At 40.4% G+C, this 17184-nt stretch overlaps 1 protein-coding gene across 3 annotated transcripts in view; it reads right to left on the bottom strand.

Moving 5' to 3' along the window:
• Positions 1-16328, bottom strand: part of LOC138011285 (VWFA and cache domain-containing protein 1-like) — an 18719-nt gene extending 2391 nt beyond the window's left edge. Inside the window, exons 1-16 of one of the 3 annotated variants that reach the window (XM_068858245.1) lie at positions 16139-16328; positions 15799-15885; positions 13643-14233; positions 11127-11268; positions 9947-10254; positions 9150-9288; positions 8580-8856; positions 5988-6184; positions 5468-5548; positions 4464-4779; positions 3486-3656; positions 2822-3162; positions 1599-1746; positions 1262-1503; positions 714-841; positions 1-55 (exon numbers count right to left, since the gene is read on the bottom strand). The exon at positions 1-55 is cut by the window's left edge and continues 2391 nt beyond it. In XM_068858245.1, coding sequence (XP_068714346.1) covers positions 1-55; positions 714-841; positions 1262-1503; positions 1599-1746; positions 2822-3162; positions 3486-3656; positions 4464-4779; positions 5468-5548; positions 5988-6184; positions 8580-8856; positions 9150-9288; positions 9947-10254; positions 11127-11268; positions 13643-13915 — 2818 coding nt within the window. In that variant the 5' untranslated portion in view covers positions 13916-14233; positions 15799-15885; positions 16139-16328. Of the gene's footprint in view, positions 56-713; positions 842-1261; positions 1504-1598; positions 1747-2821; positions 3163-3485; positions 3657-4463; positions 4780-5467; positions 5549-5987; positions 6185-8579; positions 8857-9149; positions 9289-9946; positions 10255-11126; positions 11269-13642; positions 14234-15798; positions 16008-16138 lie in introns of those variants that run through there. The other 2 variants (XM_068858243.1, XM_068858244.1) reach the window with 2 other exon arrangements.
• Between the last annotated feature and the right edge of the window lie 856 nt (positions 16329-17184).

The raw sequence follows: 17184 nt of genomic DNA, 5'->3' as shown, positions 1-17184 counted from the left end.
CGCTTGTGTCTTTGCGCACCGGTGGATCTGCTGAGTTCCGGTAATGTCTGATGACCTACACAAAAAAAAATTCATTCATTTCAGGCAGTTTTCAAGTGAGTGTCATGAAACCAAAACCAATCACAGCAGACCAAAACGTGCTCTCTTTCAGCGATAACGGGTTTTTTATTGTTGTGTTCCCTCGCGTATTATAACATTTTCGATTTCTCTCGTCTATCATTTGCCTATAGTAGTAGTAGTAGCAGTAGCAGTGGCAGCAGTATTGACAGTGGCAATGCCTTTGGCATTGGCAGTGACAGTGGCAGTGGCAGTGGCAGTGGCAGTGGCAGTGGCAGTGGCAGTGGCAGTGGCAATGGCAATGGCAGTGGCAGTGGCAGTGGCAGTGGCAATGGCAATGGCAGTGCAGTGGCAGTGGCAGTGGCAGTGGCAGTGGCAATGGCAATGGCAATGGCAATGGCAATGGCAACGGCAATGGCGATGGCAATGGCAATGACAGTGGCAGTGGCAGTGGCATTAGCAGTGGCAATGTCGGTGGCAACAGCTAGCATTGGCAGTAACAGTGGCAGCGGCATTAGCAGTGGCAGTGAGAGCGGTATTGGCATTGGCTTTGGCTTTGCAGTGGCAGTGGCTGTGGCTGTGGTTGGGGCTGTGGTATGGTATTAACAATGGCAATGACAAAGATAAAATGGTGATAATGATAACAAGCTACTTACAAAAAATACCAAGACGATGATCACTAGGAAAAAGAGTACACATCCAATAGCGACTCCGACTATAGCTCCTACTGACAAACCATCTCTCTCAGAAGGCTGCTTCCCTTTTGTAAGTACGGGACTGCAATCTGCTCCAAACAAACGAACAAATAAAAATGATCTCAACAATCATTGTACCTAATACATTAGTGTCAGTATCTCAATTTTTATTGGCTACAAACACGCAGCTAATTAATACTGGTAAATACTGGTACTGTTATCGTTACCTCACAACTACAGACAATAGTTTTTATGCGTGGAGAGGTGACGTTTTTCCTACAGGAAACAGATTTATGCATGTAGAAGTGATGTTATTTCGCAGACAGTAGGCCTTTGTTTCTTTGCTCGCCTCCGTATTACGTCTTAGTTGGAGTTCTAAGCCTCCGAGTTGTCTGTGATTACTGTGAAAGATCGAATGGTTTTGGCTTAATGTAATATAAGGCTTCTGCCTCGCGAGTATGATCGGAACATCTCAGAAGAACTGCTTTTACAAGAACTCTAAACCTTACCCTCAGTTGTCTTAACGGGCGACTCTTTCCCTCTAAAGCAGCGTTCAAAACGTCCGCAGTAAGGTTTAGTAAGGGGAAGATTATCCTTGTCCTTCTGGCACCAATAACAGCTAACTAGACCTTCACACAACTGCGAGTTGTTTCTCTCCTGACAGTGGGGATCAAAGCATTTCGGTAGGCAGACTTTCCTCTCAGTATTATCTGGTTGCTCTGCAGGAAGGATTGCTGGACATATGGGAACGCTGCAACAGTAGTAAACATAAGTTAAAAGCAGGAAGACAGACAGAGACATTGGGAGACTAGCTACATTTCAGTGAAAGCGGAAGCTACAACTAACCTGCTTTTTGGAAACTGACTGCGACAATAATGAAAATCCATTGACGAAGTGCAGGGACATTCACAGCTCACATTCAAGAAGGGACACTCGTTATCGGAGGCGCAAGGACAGGATTCCGACGTGCAGAAGGCGTCACGCACAACAACTCCTATGAAAAAGATCAATATCATGTTCATCATCATGCGGAGGCAGGATGGCCGAGTGGTTTAGGGCGCTGGTTTTCAATACGGTGACTCGGGTTCAAATCCCGCTCTGGTCGCTAGCTGGAGTTGTTCTGGGTGAGTGCCTGGTTCAACTCCTCGGTCATCCTTGTAAATAGCCAACTGGCTGCCTCCCGCCAGTTGGGATTCTTAACTCTGTTGTTTTCATTTGAATTATTTGTTTCATTGGCCCTGAAAAGCCCCTTTAGGGGAGTGGTCAATTAAGTATTTATTATTTATTATTTATTTATTTATCTTTGCAATCATCATCGTCGTCATCGTCATCATCTTCATCATAGTAACCGTTGTCGTCACAACCATATCGTGATCCTCGACATTTTTATCCTCATCACCATCACCGTTTCAAATTCACTAGAATACATTCAGTGGCTGTGAATACTCTGACTCTAACAGTTTTACACTTTAACATACAGATGAGGTGCAACTCTGATAACAAAAAGGGGTCAGACGCTCTTAAAACTGCTTCTAACCAGTTCAGTAAAAAATATAACCATAAGGTGTTCTAAAATGAGTGGGTACTTTTTAAATTTTTATTAAGAATTATACATTCCTTAAAAGAAACTCTCACTCTTACAACAGATTGGCCCGGGCCTTAAATTATTGGAAATCATGACTATTTTCCAAAGAAAAAATTGGTATCATTAGAGTCAATTTCAAATTTTAAATTTCCCGGGCACCCCATCCTGGATTTTATGACTTAATTTGGCCGCAGCTATTGTCAGGAAGTAAATAAAGCGAAAAATCTTTTGTCTGCAGCCAACTTACGCCATAAAATCCGAGACGGGGCGCCCGCGAAATTTTTTAATACCCAATGTTTCCTACACTTGCAAGATATTTTCACGTTTTCAACTAAAATGTGGAATCTAGTAATCACTTCCAATAATTTAGGGTCAATTTGTCGTAAGAGTGGAGGTTCCCTTTAATAAGTCAAATACTAAACAAAATGCTACGTTCTGGCAAAAAACAAAAACAATACAAAACAAACAAACAAGCTGCACGGACCTAGATATACGTTTGTTCCACTTATTCGTCCAAGTTGGTACTTGCAAGGTTGTCCCTTACTAAGCTGATCAACTCCCCTTGCGGGTAGATTGACTTCATAAAAACTTCGCTTCCGTAACTCTTCCAAGCTCCGGCACTCCCTCTTAATCAAAAAACCCTTCTTTATAAGGTCCTCTGCGATATGTTTTTCTTTCTGTGTGATATGCACGTGCTCCAGAGCTGGTGCTTTGGTTGAAGACAGCAAAAAGTTCTCGTGCATTATTAAGAAGCCAGCGGTATCCATTACGAAGCATGCAAACGTGTTTGTCTGCGCGCACCTCGGATAAACCTTGGTGAGTAGCCTGTAAATTGAGAGGGATTTTCTGATCAAAGATTAAATTGTGTGATCCATTTTCCGAGCAGATTTTCGATACAAAACATGTATATCTATTCCTGTCAGTGATTTTTCATGGTCGAAGAAACATTTCGTGACTGACAAAGAATGATCACTTTTCGTACGACATGTGGTGTGTGTTGCTTTTCTTTTGATGAGTGAGGTTGGATGGTAGACTGGTAACAAATGCCGAATGCCTGAATAATCATACAATACGTTTTTCGTGAACTGCGACTAATAATTTATTTCAGCATAGAGCGAAGTTAAAATATTTCAAAAAGGCATGCGTACCTATAGAAATATCTCAAGGGAAAGTCAGCTCCCACAACTCCTAGAACGTTGTCACTTGACTCCCCACGATATATGGAGCGGGCCATGGTTATCACCTCTCCAGCTCCACCCATGTCCAAATAAGGCGTTGTAAGGGTTATGAAACCAGAGTGACTTAAAGCAGTGTGGTACCTGAAAAATGTGAACAATAACTCAAGACATTTAAATTGACTGACACGCCAAAAAACCTAAGGACTTCACAAACTTCACAAAAGCTAGAACATGTTTAAAACAGACGTAGTGAAACACGATTTTACCTTCTGGTCATCATTCTATTTATACTGAGGTCTCGTTAAACCTGGTTGGTTTATATAGGCTACTTAGCTGCTTTGGAATCAGGCATTAAAACATCATTTCTAACCTTAATAAACTGTAAAAATACTACCAAGAAAATGTTATTGCACACAAGCCAGAAAGTCTCTTATCAGTTGCAGCTGATACTGATCGTTTGTGGTGCATAACGTGGCCTGATTTTAAAACTTTAGACTATAGAAATCATTGCCTCAGCAACAACGAAAAGAGCAGAGCACTAAGTGCAGTTTACAACACCAAATAGTTGTCAATGTAGGTACCGATGTTCAATAATCGCCACGCACAAAATAAGGAAGTCAAGTACCCACGCTTGTCTGCAACCTCATGCTCAGGCTGCACGGATAACGTTTCTTCAGGTTGGTGTGTAGTATTTGGCATTTTTTAACTCCACCCTAAGGCCAACAAGGTGATTAATCCAAAGCACAAGCTAACCGTTTGGTCACTTTTAACTCATCAATTCAAACCACAACTGCCTTATGATAATTTCGATGATACTGATTATAACTACTTCTTTAACTGAAGACATAGACGAGTGTCGAGAAAAAAGCCGCTTAGCTGCGTCTTCCCACTTAACACTCAAACATTTCATTAATTAGAATGTCGAGCTCCATTAAGCCCTTTACTCACCATGGTCTTTGCCTTGGGTCAAACGTTTTAGGTATCGCATGGCCTGGAGTCGTCCTAAAAACCCCGTTTGCTGTCCCAATGTATCTCCACACCAGATACTGTGTGAGCGCAGCTTTGTCACGAAGCCATAGATTTTCAACTTTCCAAGTAGCAATAACTGTGTTACGGATGTCGCGTTTTAGTTTGGAATGTTCACTCTCCTGATTTCCCATCATGTAATTATCTAGCAGCTGTACATCAACTTTGGTCTCATTCGCGCCTATATACGCGTAGGGGTCCAAGAATGCTCCCGGAGCAAATTTCACCACGGTTGTCACTACATGAACGAAAGGATAAGCTGAAATAAAATCAACTGAATCGCGTACCCTGCTCAGAGGGCGAAGACATTTAGATCACGAATCCCTCCAGATATCAGCTTTTCAACGCATGCATCGAAAGCATTGTCATTGGTTTGGTTTTAGGTTACTTCTCGTTGCGATTGGTTGGCAAAACTCACCCAATTTTCTAAACTGACCAATGAGACCAACCTTGTCTTGTTCCGAATTCTGATTAGCTAGACTATTTGTGTTTATTTCCTCGCAACTTACTGAACTTTTTCGCTATATATAATCAAGTTTGTATGGTAATACCAACTATATAAATCTTGTGTACCTATTTCCTATCATATGATTATGAAGAAATGTGGTAGCTCCAAGTTAGTCCAAGTTAAGAGGTCGGCGCATACCAATCCACATGTGCCCAAACTAGAAATGATACACCCGCGTTAAGAAACTGATTCTATTCAAAGTGTTTTCTCGATCAGTTAACCAGTGAAGAGGTTGCTTAGCAGGATGGGGGAGTGGACCGAGTAGCAAGGAGAAAAATATCAGTGAATCGAGCGAGGCCTGAGGAGAGACCAAGCCTCACTCAACTCACCGAATTTCTTTTTAAATCCGCTTGCTCGCTGCGCCCAGTAATCCAATAACATGCTCAACATGCTTTCTGCGTCACTTTTTCAGGCTTACCGTTAGTTACAACCTGTCCAAAATGCAAGCAAGGGTTTTGAGGCGGATCCAGGTCTATCCGGTGATATTTGAATGAATAACCTGTCGAAACAAAAGGAAAAAAACTCTCTCTCAAGTGATAGCAAGATGGTGTTGTCCAGCTGAGGAACAGCTTACATTGTACTCCTCGCAGTTAATTCATTTATTTATAATGGTAACCACAGTATGGTCACAAGGGTACGGGAACAAAGCGATTGGCACAGCTAAAACTGACATCTGCGAACTGCGCGAGGCCTGGAGTCGAAACCCGAAAAGGGGCCGATGACAAGCTTCAGCGCTAAGAGAACGGAGCCCACTACCTTTTTCGCCGCAAAGTCGATAAACAAGTGTGATCAAGGAATATTGTAAATTGGAAAAGCGGCCATCAAAATCATCGGAATCGTAATAGTAGTCGTAACAGTTTCTCAACGGTTGCGAACTTCAAAACCAAAAAAACCTAAAACCTTCATGTTGTAAGATTTCGCAGTTAAATTAAACTTACCCTCTGGGATTTGTAAAGTGCGTAAGACCTCAATATGGTAAGACACAGGTGTGACCACACCCACAGAGAACTCTGTTCTTTCCACAGGAGACCAGACATAAGAAGATTCCAGTTTCCTCATGGTTACTCCGTCCATTCTATCTCCGCCACGGAGTAAATATCGTGTGGCTCGATAGGTTTTCGATCCAGATAAACCTCTGTTTAAAGAAACAATTTATCCTTAAGACTTCGATCACACTAATAAAGATGATATGCATGAAAAATGCCAAACAGCATTTCTGAAATCGTGGAGAATTTTTTTTAAAAAGAAGGTATGAAAACCCATATGTTGTGATATTACAGTCATGTTGAATTGGTTCCATTAACGGGGCCCAGAAATGAACCAGTCGTCTGGGGAATGAGTTCGACACTTTTGCTTATGACAGATATTCAACAAATTCAATCTATCTGGCCATACGTTTGTACTCTCATCACGCACAGATGACGTCAAAACGTGATAAGAACGAAAAAATAGTAGAGGTACTCGGTATGTGATGAGCCGCGGGCGAGTAACTTGACTAATGTTTTTATACCATGTTTTGACGTCCTTGGTGTGTCCTACGAGTACACACCCAGAGGCAAATGCATTATGTTAGTTTTATACATTGTTTGGATATCAATAGGCCATTTCCGAGTTCATGTCTGCCTCCTCTTCAAAGCGAGTCTAAGTGCGAAGTACTAATTTTCATAACAAAAACTTCGCACTTAGACTCGCTTTGAAGAGGAGGCAGACATGAACTCGAAAATGGCCTATTGTCCCGTACAAAGATTAGAAATCAACTGAAGAATGATCATCGCAGTTGTGAACGCAATATTATACCCGACATCCCTCACAAGATTAGAAATGCAGTGAAAAATCGTAGTAGTTTTTATTTGCATGGACATTGAGAGGGTTAATTTGGTTTTCTGATCTACAACAAGAGAGCACGCCGCCTTTTGGCTAAAGTGCCGGATTATTTAGGGTCGTGATTACCTCATTGTATCTCATCTTAATCAGTGCACACTTTTACGTGGAAGGAGAACGCGCTATTCTGTAGACAGTGACGTCATTCATGCGTCAATATTTAATCACAATTTTCCCTCGACCATCCACCTTAAGGACGTTCGCGCTAATTGTTTGTGCGCAACGTTACTGCGCAGGTAACGCGACTGTAATATGTCACGCATTACTTCGAGCATTAGTGAAGTTGAGGTTTTAAAACCTTTGCAAAACGTGGACGATAAATCTTGCACAGCGTTGGATCAGAGAAGATCGTGATCAGTCAAAATTAATTTAAAATATTTATGAAAGTCAAGTAGACTACTGCACGACTGATATTCGCGAGGTTTTATCAGTCGTGCACTAGTCTACTTGACTTTCATACAAATTTTTCAAGCATCAGTTAAAATAACATGGCGACAACAACGCCGAGCAAAAAATTCCAGGCCGGCAAAAGAATGGCACATTTATTTCCGAATCATCATGAAACTTCAAAGAGAAGTGAGCGGGAGGATGGAAAAGCTCTGGAAAAGGTAGCTGATCGAGTAGACTAGTGGCTGAAAGTTTGGAAAACTCGAGGACGAACCGTTGCGTAAATTTAATGGGGCTGTTTCTTTTTAATGTTTTTATTACCCTACGAACTTAAGTTCAAAGTGAATGCATGTTTTTAAAGTTCTTTTCCTTTAGTTTCGTGAAAATTGAGCAGTATTTTCGTCCTCGTCCGCTTGAATAGTGCGGACCTGCGTGGAAACAATCAGCGATTGAATTTCACAAAAAAACACACTCCAGAGGATGAGCATGACGGCAATGGAGAGATATTATACAAAACACCAACCAAATGAAGATGACCCCTGCTTAAAACTTCGTTGCTATGCTCGAGAAAGGGTTTTTTTTCGGTAAAAACCTTTCATCTCTTCAACGATCGATCCTCTCTTGGGTTCCAGTCCTTGCCCGACAGGTCACGCAAAAGCGTGACAAACGAACTTTTCCAAGGGCTTTGCAAAATCACATCGATTTTACTCGTTCAGATCATCGGTGACCCCTATTTTTTTAATCATGAATCACTTACTTTACTTACTATCTACAAAATATGATGAAATGAAAAAATTCTCACCGTAAGAAGTTATCTTTTTTTAACATTTTCTTTCCTCGTGCCGTCGAATTCTGGTAGTGGTTGCAACGGGTAGAGCTTACGAAAACGCTCGTCGAGGATGAACTCTACTGTTTACCACATCCCTAGTGGCATACAATTATCTAAAAATCTCACTCCTAAAAACCTATGCACGGAAACTTTCATTCCAACAGTTTATTTTTATGATTTTCGATGGATGAGCAGATGAGCCTACATCTCGCTATTATGACCGATTTCTCGAAATTAAGGCATTTTTCCACTGCCATTTTCTCCGAAACAAAGTCGGTGACCCCCATTTTTTTTTTCATTTTTGGAGTAAGTACTTTATGACCTAACTCTAGGCGAGAAATGAAGAAAATCTCACCGTAGGAAGATTTTGGCGCGAACGTCCTTAAGCATTCTCCTTTGGTAATCACAGGGTTGTGAAGCTATACATTCTTACTTTGTCATTGAGTCAAACACCTCGTTGAACTCCGAGTCTGGTTCCAAGGTTCTCACGTCCATAAAAATGGGGTCCGCATACGCATCATTTGGGGCTGGCAGGAGAGGGTGTATTAAGGTCCTTCCCGTGCCGCTTATCATGAAAGCGTAAGTGGTCTGGCCTTGGTTAAAGAATGTAATATCTGACAAAAGGTCCTCGATGTTGATATCGGTGCCAGCTACGCCAATAAAATTTCCTTTATTGTCATAACATGGAAGAGTGATTGACATTAGGAGACCTGAAAAAAATGTGACAAAGAAATGTTTTAGAGCATTTAAAAGACTCAAGATCCACGATCAAGTTCAAGGATCTGATCGCCTATTTGCTTTTCAAATAAGATGGATCGTTTGGCTTTAATTTTTAAGGCTTAAAGGGGCAGTGTCATGCTATTTCGGTCCTCTGTAAGAATGTAAAAAAATGCCGTTTATTTATACTCAGGACTTTGTTACTACACTGAGACTAAATACTGTCTTCTGTTACGGATGACAAGGATGAAAATGGATTGCAATTTTGAAAACAAAAAATACAAACCTGTCCCAAAAGCATCAATATATGGAACTGAGACCACTGGGTGATCAAGCCTTTCAGGCGGTAAAAAGTTGTAGTAGGTCGCCATTTTAATCCTCAGTGTGTTTATGTCCTCTGTTGTTACGTATGTGTATTTCCCTGACTGAAGAAAACAACAAATACTTTAAGTCGTTACATCTTACGAACTGCAAATTTATTTACAAAATATCACAGCACAAACTTCCCCACCCTCCTCTGTTTCTCTCTCTCTCTCTCTGTGCCTCACTCAATAGGGCCGTTTATACGAGAGAAAATAAGCCGCGGCTTACTCTGGCCGCGGCTTACATAAGACGCGAACACCCCGTATAAATGGCACAAAATCTACGTTCACGGCTTTCTCAAGCCGCGGCTTGACCTGGCCTGGGAGTTTATACTCGTATAAATAGTTCCTATCGCGAATTATGTACGCCGCGGCCAGAGTAAGCCGCGGCTTATTTTCTCTCGTATGAACGGCCCTAATCTCTCCTCCTACTTTATCTTTTAACCGTCTTTGGATGTGGGGTGACAACTTGTTTCGAGGGGAAAACAAAATTCATACGGGAATCTGAAGATGTTGCCGGAAATCGGGAGACTCAGAAAATTTTCTGGAAGGATGACATAGTTCTAACATATCGTGGCAGATAAAAGCGGGACATTGAACAAAATTTGTATTTCGATCGGTTAAAACAAACAAGACTTTAAATTACGCAGAGTGTCGCTCAAATAACGTTTGTTACAGTTGTCACCTCCCGTTAGACAAACATTAACGCGATGCATCCTACCGTTACCGTTGTCTTCCCTTGAGAAATATCTCTGGGAAAGCCATATTTTGATGTATTTTGTTTGGCTATATCTGCGAGTATTTCCGCGTTAGCCGTGCCTATGCCATACGTAAAAATAATGATCGAGTTGTTGAGCTCTGAATTGCAGTCCCTTATGATCTTGAAAGTCGATGAGATGTTATCATCATTTGGTTCTCCGTCAGTGAGAAATAATATCACTCTTTTCTTGTTTGGTGTAGTTTCATCTGATGCAGATGCCTTCAATAGAGCACACGCCTTTTCAAATGCCACCTGATAGATAGAGTCTCCTGGGAAGAAAAAGATCATTACGCAAATTAATGGCGTGCGAACTCAAAGGGGAAAGTTTAAAGGCAGTTTTAGTAAGGGCGATAACGGCAACTAGAACGCCACAAATCAAGTGGTTAATGAGAAACAGCAATGGTTGTGTATGTGCACGTGCGTTTTTACATTTTGGTACATTGCTTTTTCTGTCCTCTGCAAAACAACAACTAAAATGACCAAACTTCATGTTTTCTTGAGAGGATGGCCGCAATTTTTCTTTTCTCGTCCTAATTTTGATGCCGTTCATAATAGTTTAGTCCCTGGAGAGCTCGTCAGCATTTTCCAAGTAAAAGAAATTGGAATGATCGCGAGAGTTATGAAAACGAGAAGCTACATTTGGTTGCTGACGCCGTTGTCGTTTTCTTAAGCTCCCATATGAATCATAGAGCACAGTTACGAAAAGTCAGGATTAGTGAGATTTTTCATGGGAGCTAGGTCCAAACACTAGGCTGTAGAGACTACGTCCCTGTGGCCGGAAAATATCTAAATATCTAAATTCTGATTCGGAAGTGCTATCACTCCTTTTTAACTGGTGGAAATGAGGATCTGACATTTGGCTGTCACTCCAACGAGCTTCAAGAAAAAAGCATATTGTACACTGCAGTTAATGAATAAATAGGCATGAGAAATTACTCGGCTTGATTCTGATTCTATAAGAGCAGTGCCAATAGGTAAAGAAAATACTTGTAAGTATTTTTAAAGACCACATGCAAATTTTGTGGGTCTTTGAAAATTCACCTCGTGGTTATTTATTCCAAAGTAGACTCAAAATCATATGAAATTATAGAACAACACAAATTGGAACAGTAGTAGTAGATTAATGTCTTTCAAGCCCTACCCCTTCCATTGAGCCCATCCACATACTTTTCCAGACTGTTTCTGTTCGCGGGAACTGCCAGGGCTAACCGCTGGCTATAGCACGGGCTCACTCCAATACCTTCATTGGTTGATGCTTTATTATTGAATGACACCACACCGATCTACGATGCACAATTGAAAGTAGGTACTGATGAGGTAAGATATTCAAACAAAGATAAAAAAAAGAGGTAATTAACTATTTTGTTAATGAGGATTGTGGGTCGTTCAGTTTTTTGTGGAGGCAAAACGGTCATTTTTTTAGGAGGTGATTTAAAATTGTAATTTTCCCCTTTTTCCCACTCAAAGGACTGGATCTGCCCGCTGTAATGCACTCGGAACTGATCACAAGTCAAATGCCATATGACCACTAGCCGTATACCACAAAAAGTACCTTAGGGGTGGACAATGAATGAGTTGCCAGTAATCGGATCCCTGTCTTATGCGCATAGGATTCTGGGATCGCCAGGGGGCAAACATTACCAGTCGCTACAAGAAAATGTATGGTAAAAAGTTGTTTCGACGTCCAAATCAACGATTTTGGACAGAGATCAACGCTTTTTTGCCACTGTTTTATCAGAAGTGGATTTGGGCAATGTTGATACGTGGAAAGTGTAGGTTTTTGTTTGAATAACCGTCAAATATATGGTAAAATCTACCGATAAACTTCCTTGCTTGCGTAAGGTTTGGTCTCGAAATATTGCAAAATTAGGTATAAATCGGGAGGAAATCAGGACTCAATAAAACCTTTTCAGTTGGATTTGCGTGTGTACAGGCTACTTTTAGCTTATTTCTAAGCTCATGGATACAAATGATATCGATCTGGAAGGCCCGTACACGACTGCTGTTCGCATATTTGCCGCTTCTGTCTCGGTTAAATTGACCGATTTAGCTTCTTGTTTGTTTTCATCGGGGTAACACGATGGTTTAGAGGATTACATGATAATTTAATTGTCGCATGCAGAGTTAGTACAAGTCCCTCTACTAACTCTGTCGCATGTTATGTATTTTGATACCAAAGGTCATTTCTGGGTAAATTCTGCATTTATCGCCTGTTTCCTTTGACCCTTGTTGTTTCTGTTTAGCGACTGTGGTCCTTTATATGCCTTCTGAAGCATTTCTCTAAGTTTGGCTTGTTTTGTTCGGTGACAGTACAGCCTCTATCTTGTTAACTGTGCATTTGAAAGGATAGGAATTTTTAAATAGCTTAAAAGCTGTGTACAATTTTTTATTTCGCATTGTTTGTATTACCGGGCCCGGCTATTTGTTTTTGTAGCAAGATCATGGTTGTGTTTCTTTTGCGACTATTCGTCTCTTTATCCTTTCTTTATTATTGTAGCTTCTTAGAGAGCTATGCAACACTTGAAATTGAAAACCTGCTTTGATACTGCTGTGGCTTCGTCATCGTTTCGCTCCGCACTATAACTGCGGCTTATGTTGCGGAAGCTCAGTATTTTCCTCCTTTTAATTTATTTTTGTCAGTTTTTTGGCTGTGTTTGGGTACACATGTAAATACAACTGAAAAGGCTTTATTGAGTCATTTCCTCCCGATTTATACCTAATTTTGCAATATTTTGAGACTATTTCACAATAAACCTTACGCAAGCAAGGAAGTTAATTGGTAGATTTTACCATATATTTGACGGTTATTCAAACAAAAACTTACACTTTCCACGTATCAACATTGCCCAAATCCATTTCTGACAAAACAGTGGCAAAAAAGCGTTGATCTCTATCCAAAATCGTTGATTTGGACGTCGAAACAACTTTTCGCCGTACATTTTCTTGTAGCGACTGGCAATGTTTGCTCCCTGGCGATCCCAGAATCCTATGCGCATAAGACAGGATCCGATTACTGGCAACTCATTCATTAGAAACGTGATGGGAGGGGTGGGGGAGAAAGCCCAAAAAAATTCATGCAACGCAAAACGACAAGAAAATTGAATCGTGCAAAGAAGAAGGCAAAGAAAGGAAAAGTAATACACCTGCAAAAAAATAAATTAATCAATTAAAAATCCTGCGTAAGCCACACCCCCTCCCTCGTTTTTTTAAATGGTCCGTCATTTATTCATTTGTGGTAAGAGAGCACTTGAGATAAACAGTTGGAACTCTTGCTCAATGAACTTAAGATGCCATTTTATGTTAAATTTTGGATGAGTAAACTAAGAAATGAAAAGAGAAGGGTGCAAAGAGTCCTTTGAGTTCAAGTTTGAGACAACTCAGCGCGCTTCATTTCTGACACTACCAAGTCGTTGATATAATGAAGAAAGAAAGAATGATAGATAGAGCTTTGATACAACTTTTGTCATAGCTCAACATTTAATTAAACGACTTTCAGTCAATTGACGCGGCCGGAGATAATCGAGAGCGCAAACCATCAACAACGCGGCAAGACTTGAGCGGATTTTTAATTTTGGCGCGCCGGTTGTACTAATCCAAAAAGGGCCTGCTAACAATGATAGATTTAATCAATCCTTCTTCAACGCGTTGCACACTTACTTGATCCTTGGGATTCATGGTTTCTAAAACTAATTTCGCAGCTTCTTTGGCGATTTTCATTCTCTCGCCTACCATGGACGCACTTGTGTCAATAATCAACACGACGTCTTTAGCCTTAGGTGTAGCTGTTTCCACGTAAAATGGTCTGTAGCGAGGATCATATCTTGGACAAGGATCTTGATCGTCATACACAGGAAAATTTGTCATGACACCTTCCTCGGAACCAAAATACTGCCATTTGATGAAAGGATACTGCTTAAAGATCTCTTTCATTACTTTCAAAACCTCTTCGGTATGTAAGTGTCTCGGATTGCGCGGAGCGCTTCCTGAGATCTTCAAGCAGATATTGTTGAGGTCCACTTTGGAGCGAAATCTTTCATCGTACTCCAGAGTTGATTTATCAACATGGCAGCATTCTTTGGCGGTTGTGTTTCTTGGAGGTTTGTTATATGAATCCTGAACTGCTTTCCTTAGCCGCTCGGCCACATCAAATCGCGTTTTGAACTTGTCTTTCAGCTTCAGGGCGAGTTCAGGGGTAAGTTTGTTTCCATCAATGGTTTGCTGTGTGTATTGAAGGCGGTTAAAATATGCCTGTAAATAAAACAAGGTAATTAGAAAAACGCTCCTTTATTGAATCACAGTAATACGTGCAGCATTTATACTGTTTCCCGTTTACCTGTTTCCCTGTCTTAATCTAGGTTAGGGAATACAGAAACAATTGACTTGGCTGATAAGTAAAGTAAGAGACCAGGAGTAAGAAAAGGAACGAAATTCAAAATTTAAAACTTAATGAGGAGACAGAGAAAGAGCGAAGTTTTCGGGAGGTACGTGGAGTCTTACAGCTAAAGGCCAAACAAGGGAAAAGAAAAGAAGGAACTTTTAGAAATTTTATCTCAGCCACTATTCTGAGTGAACGGTTGAATGATTAAGCAAGAAAAAAGTTTTCTATTGCTTTTATAAAATAACTTCCTCTAAAAACTACAACGCGTCACACAACCATGTTTACATACTCTCATGCAAACACGCCTCTCGGCCAATCAGAGCGCGTGTACTATCTTAGTTATTTTATAAATATCCTTAGTTGATATTCAGCACGTTACACTTCACATACGGCCACAGTGAACTCAACTAATATTAAGCTGATAAACATAAATTCCCGTGTCGTGCAGAAAGTTCGCGTTTTTTGTTCGCCTTTTCTGTAATAAACTCGGACAACTGTGCCTTTGCGATCAACGCCCTGAATAGCAAAACAGTTATGCTTCTTAGGGCCGATTTACACGATACGATTTTGTCGCATGCGACAAGCTCGCGACAGGCCTACGACATGACTTACGATGGTCGCAGCGTTTTAAAACATGTTTTAAAATGCTACGACATTTTTTCTGACGTACACAACAATCGTAAATCCAGTCGTGGGCTTGTCGTAAGCCGTTGTCGCATGCGACAAAGTCGTACCGTGTAAATCGGCCCTTAAACTTCCAGAATCATGATTCTCCCGCGCGCGATTTCGCATTAAAAATCTTTGTAAACAGGAAGTTAACAGCTATCGGTGCTGCAACACATACATCCGTGATATACCAAATATAAGCAAACGATTCACGTTTTACATTGACTGCAAGTGCCGAATTAGTCATTATTTAACTTTTAAAAACTTTGTTTTTGGTCAGAGGTTATTTTGTTTCAATGCATCACTGTCCTCATTCATGCCTTGTTGTTTGCTGTACTTGTTTCTTTATATACCTGCAGCGATCACGAATATTTGACAATGACTTACTAACGCACACGATAATTGATTGAGTTTAACTTACATTACGAAAAACTATGAGGCAAACTATAAATGGCCGTATTAATTGTAAAGATTGACGAATCAGCTTTATTTAGCGGTAAAGTGAATCCAGTTGTTCCTTGAAAAACTCGCTTTGAGGAGCTTACTTCAAGAAACAATAAGACTGAAAAGCGAGACTAGTTTAGGTGAGAGGTACGTTCCAGTAGCTAAGCGGAACTAGGTGAATGCTCAAAAAGAGCTGACTCCTGTTCACTTTAACAGTCGATGGAAGAGAAATTGTAAATTGTTAAAAGTTAATTTGCTTATAGTTTGCGCAAAATGAGAGGAACATGTACAGTCACAATAATAAGAGGGTTTCAGTATATCTTACTTGAAGTTCGTCCGCACCAAGAGCATCATCTGCAAATATACGTAGCTCTCGCGCAATGAGACTAGGATCCAATACATTTGCACCAATCTGAGACGAAAATACAGCAACAACTGTTAGTACAAACTCGAGAAAAGCCATGTTTAAAGAACCTGTATGACCGAAAGCGGCCATATCGGCTAACTTCCTCATCCGCGTAGTTTGCTATGAAGGCTTCGTCATGCAAAGTTAAAATACTGAAATGTGCAAATGAATTAATTTGCGTAATTCAGGCAAATTACTCACATCGATGAACAGAAAATAGCGCTTTTGTTCAGTTCCTTTTTCAAAGTTTTAGACTTACATTTCACGGTAGATCGAATACACACTGGAAAACAAAAATCAGACAGTCTACTAATCTTTTAGTTTGTTTTCGATACGATTTGGTAACTCGCATTAGGCCCGCAAAAAAGTTGCCAGTGAAAGTAAAAGACACCTTCTTCTTAAATTCTGAAAATATGATTGCAAATTTTGTTTGAACTTGATACTGATGTGGCAGTTTTAATTATCAATAAGTGCATTTTGCGGTTAGCAGAGATAGTGACAGATAAGGACAATGTAGACAGGTAGTTGACGTTGGAGGGAAAGGAAACTTCAGGGTAAACTACAAAACTAGGGTGGCTGCTTACATGCTTTGTGGGTTTTGTTTTAATTTCTGGCAGTGACTGAACGAAACGTGGTGTCTGATCATGAATCCGAAGAGTTTGAAAAGTGAAACAATAATAGTTTTTTTACTGGACTCAGTATTTACAAGGCTAGCATACTGATAGAGTACTTCAAATTAAAGAACTGGAACAGTTTTGAATTCCCATTCAAGCAGAATGCTTACAGCCTCCAGTTTCTGAGAGTTCTCTCAATGAAGCCCATGGTTTGGCGAGGAAATTTGCCGACACCACTTGAACTGAACAAGGTCGAGATAGTGGGAGAGAGGTGTATTTTCCAATTATTCGTTTCGTTTTAATCCCCAGCGCTCACCGCGAATGTCACTATCTAAGTAAACACGCATTTTAATTGAATACCGTAAATGACTTCCTTTAAGGGGGGGGGGGGGGGGTAAACTTGAATTGGAGTGGAATCATTAAGGAGTTCAAAGAAGGGATTGTATTATTAAAAAAATGTTTTGAAACACCAGATTGCTCGGGAACTGTTTGGTGTCCATCCACTAATTTCTAACTTCAAATTCCAATTTTAAACCTTCATAAAATCTTCAATATTTCCCACTTTGAGAACAATTATCTCTTCCCAAATATATCCAAACCATACAACAAATATAATGAAAAATAATAAAAAACAGAAAGAATAGATTTAACAATGGCGAGGAGACCTAAAGGAAACTATGAAGCTTATATT

The sequence above is a fragment of the Montipora foliosa genome, chromosome 7 (genome assembly GCF_036669935.1).
Source record: "Montipora foliosa isolate CH-2021 chromosome 7, ASM3666993v2, whole genome shotgun sequence".
Classification (NCBI taxonomy): domain Eukaryota; kingdom Metazoa; phylum Cnidaria; class Anthozoa; order Scleractinia; family Acroporidae; genus Montipora; species Montipora foliosa.
The sequence above is the reverse complement of the archived record's forward strand: the minus strand, read 5'-3'. Positions and strand labels throughout refer to the sequence as shown.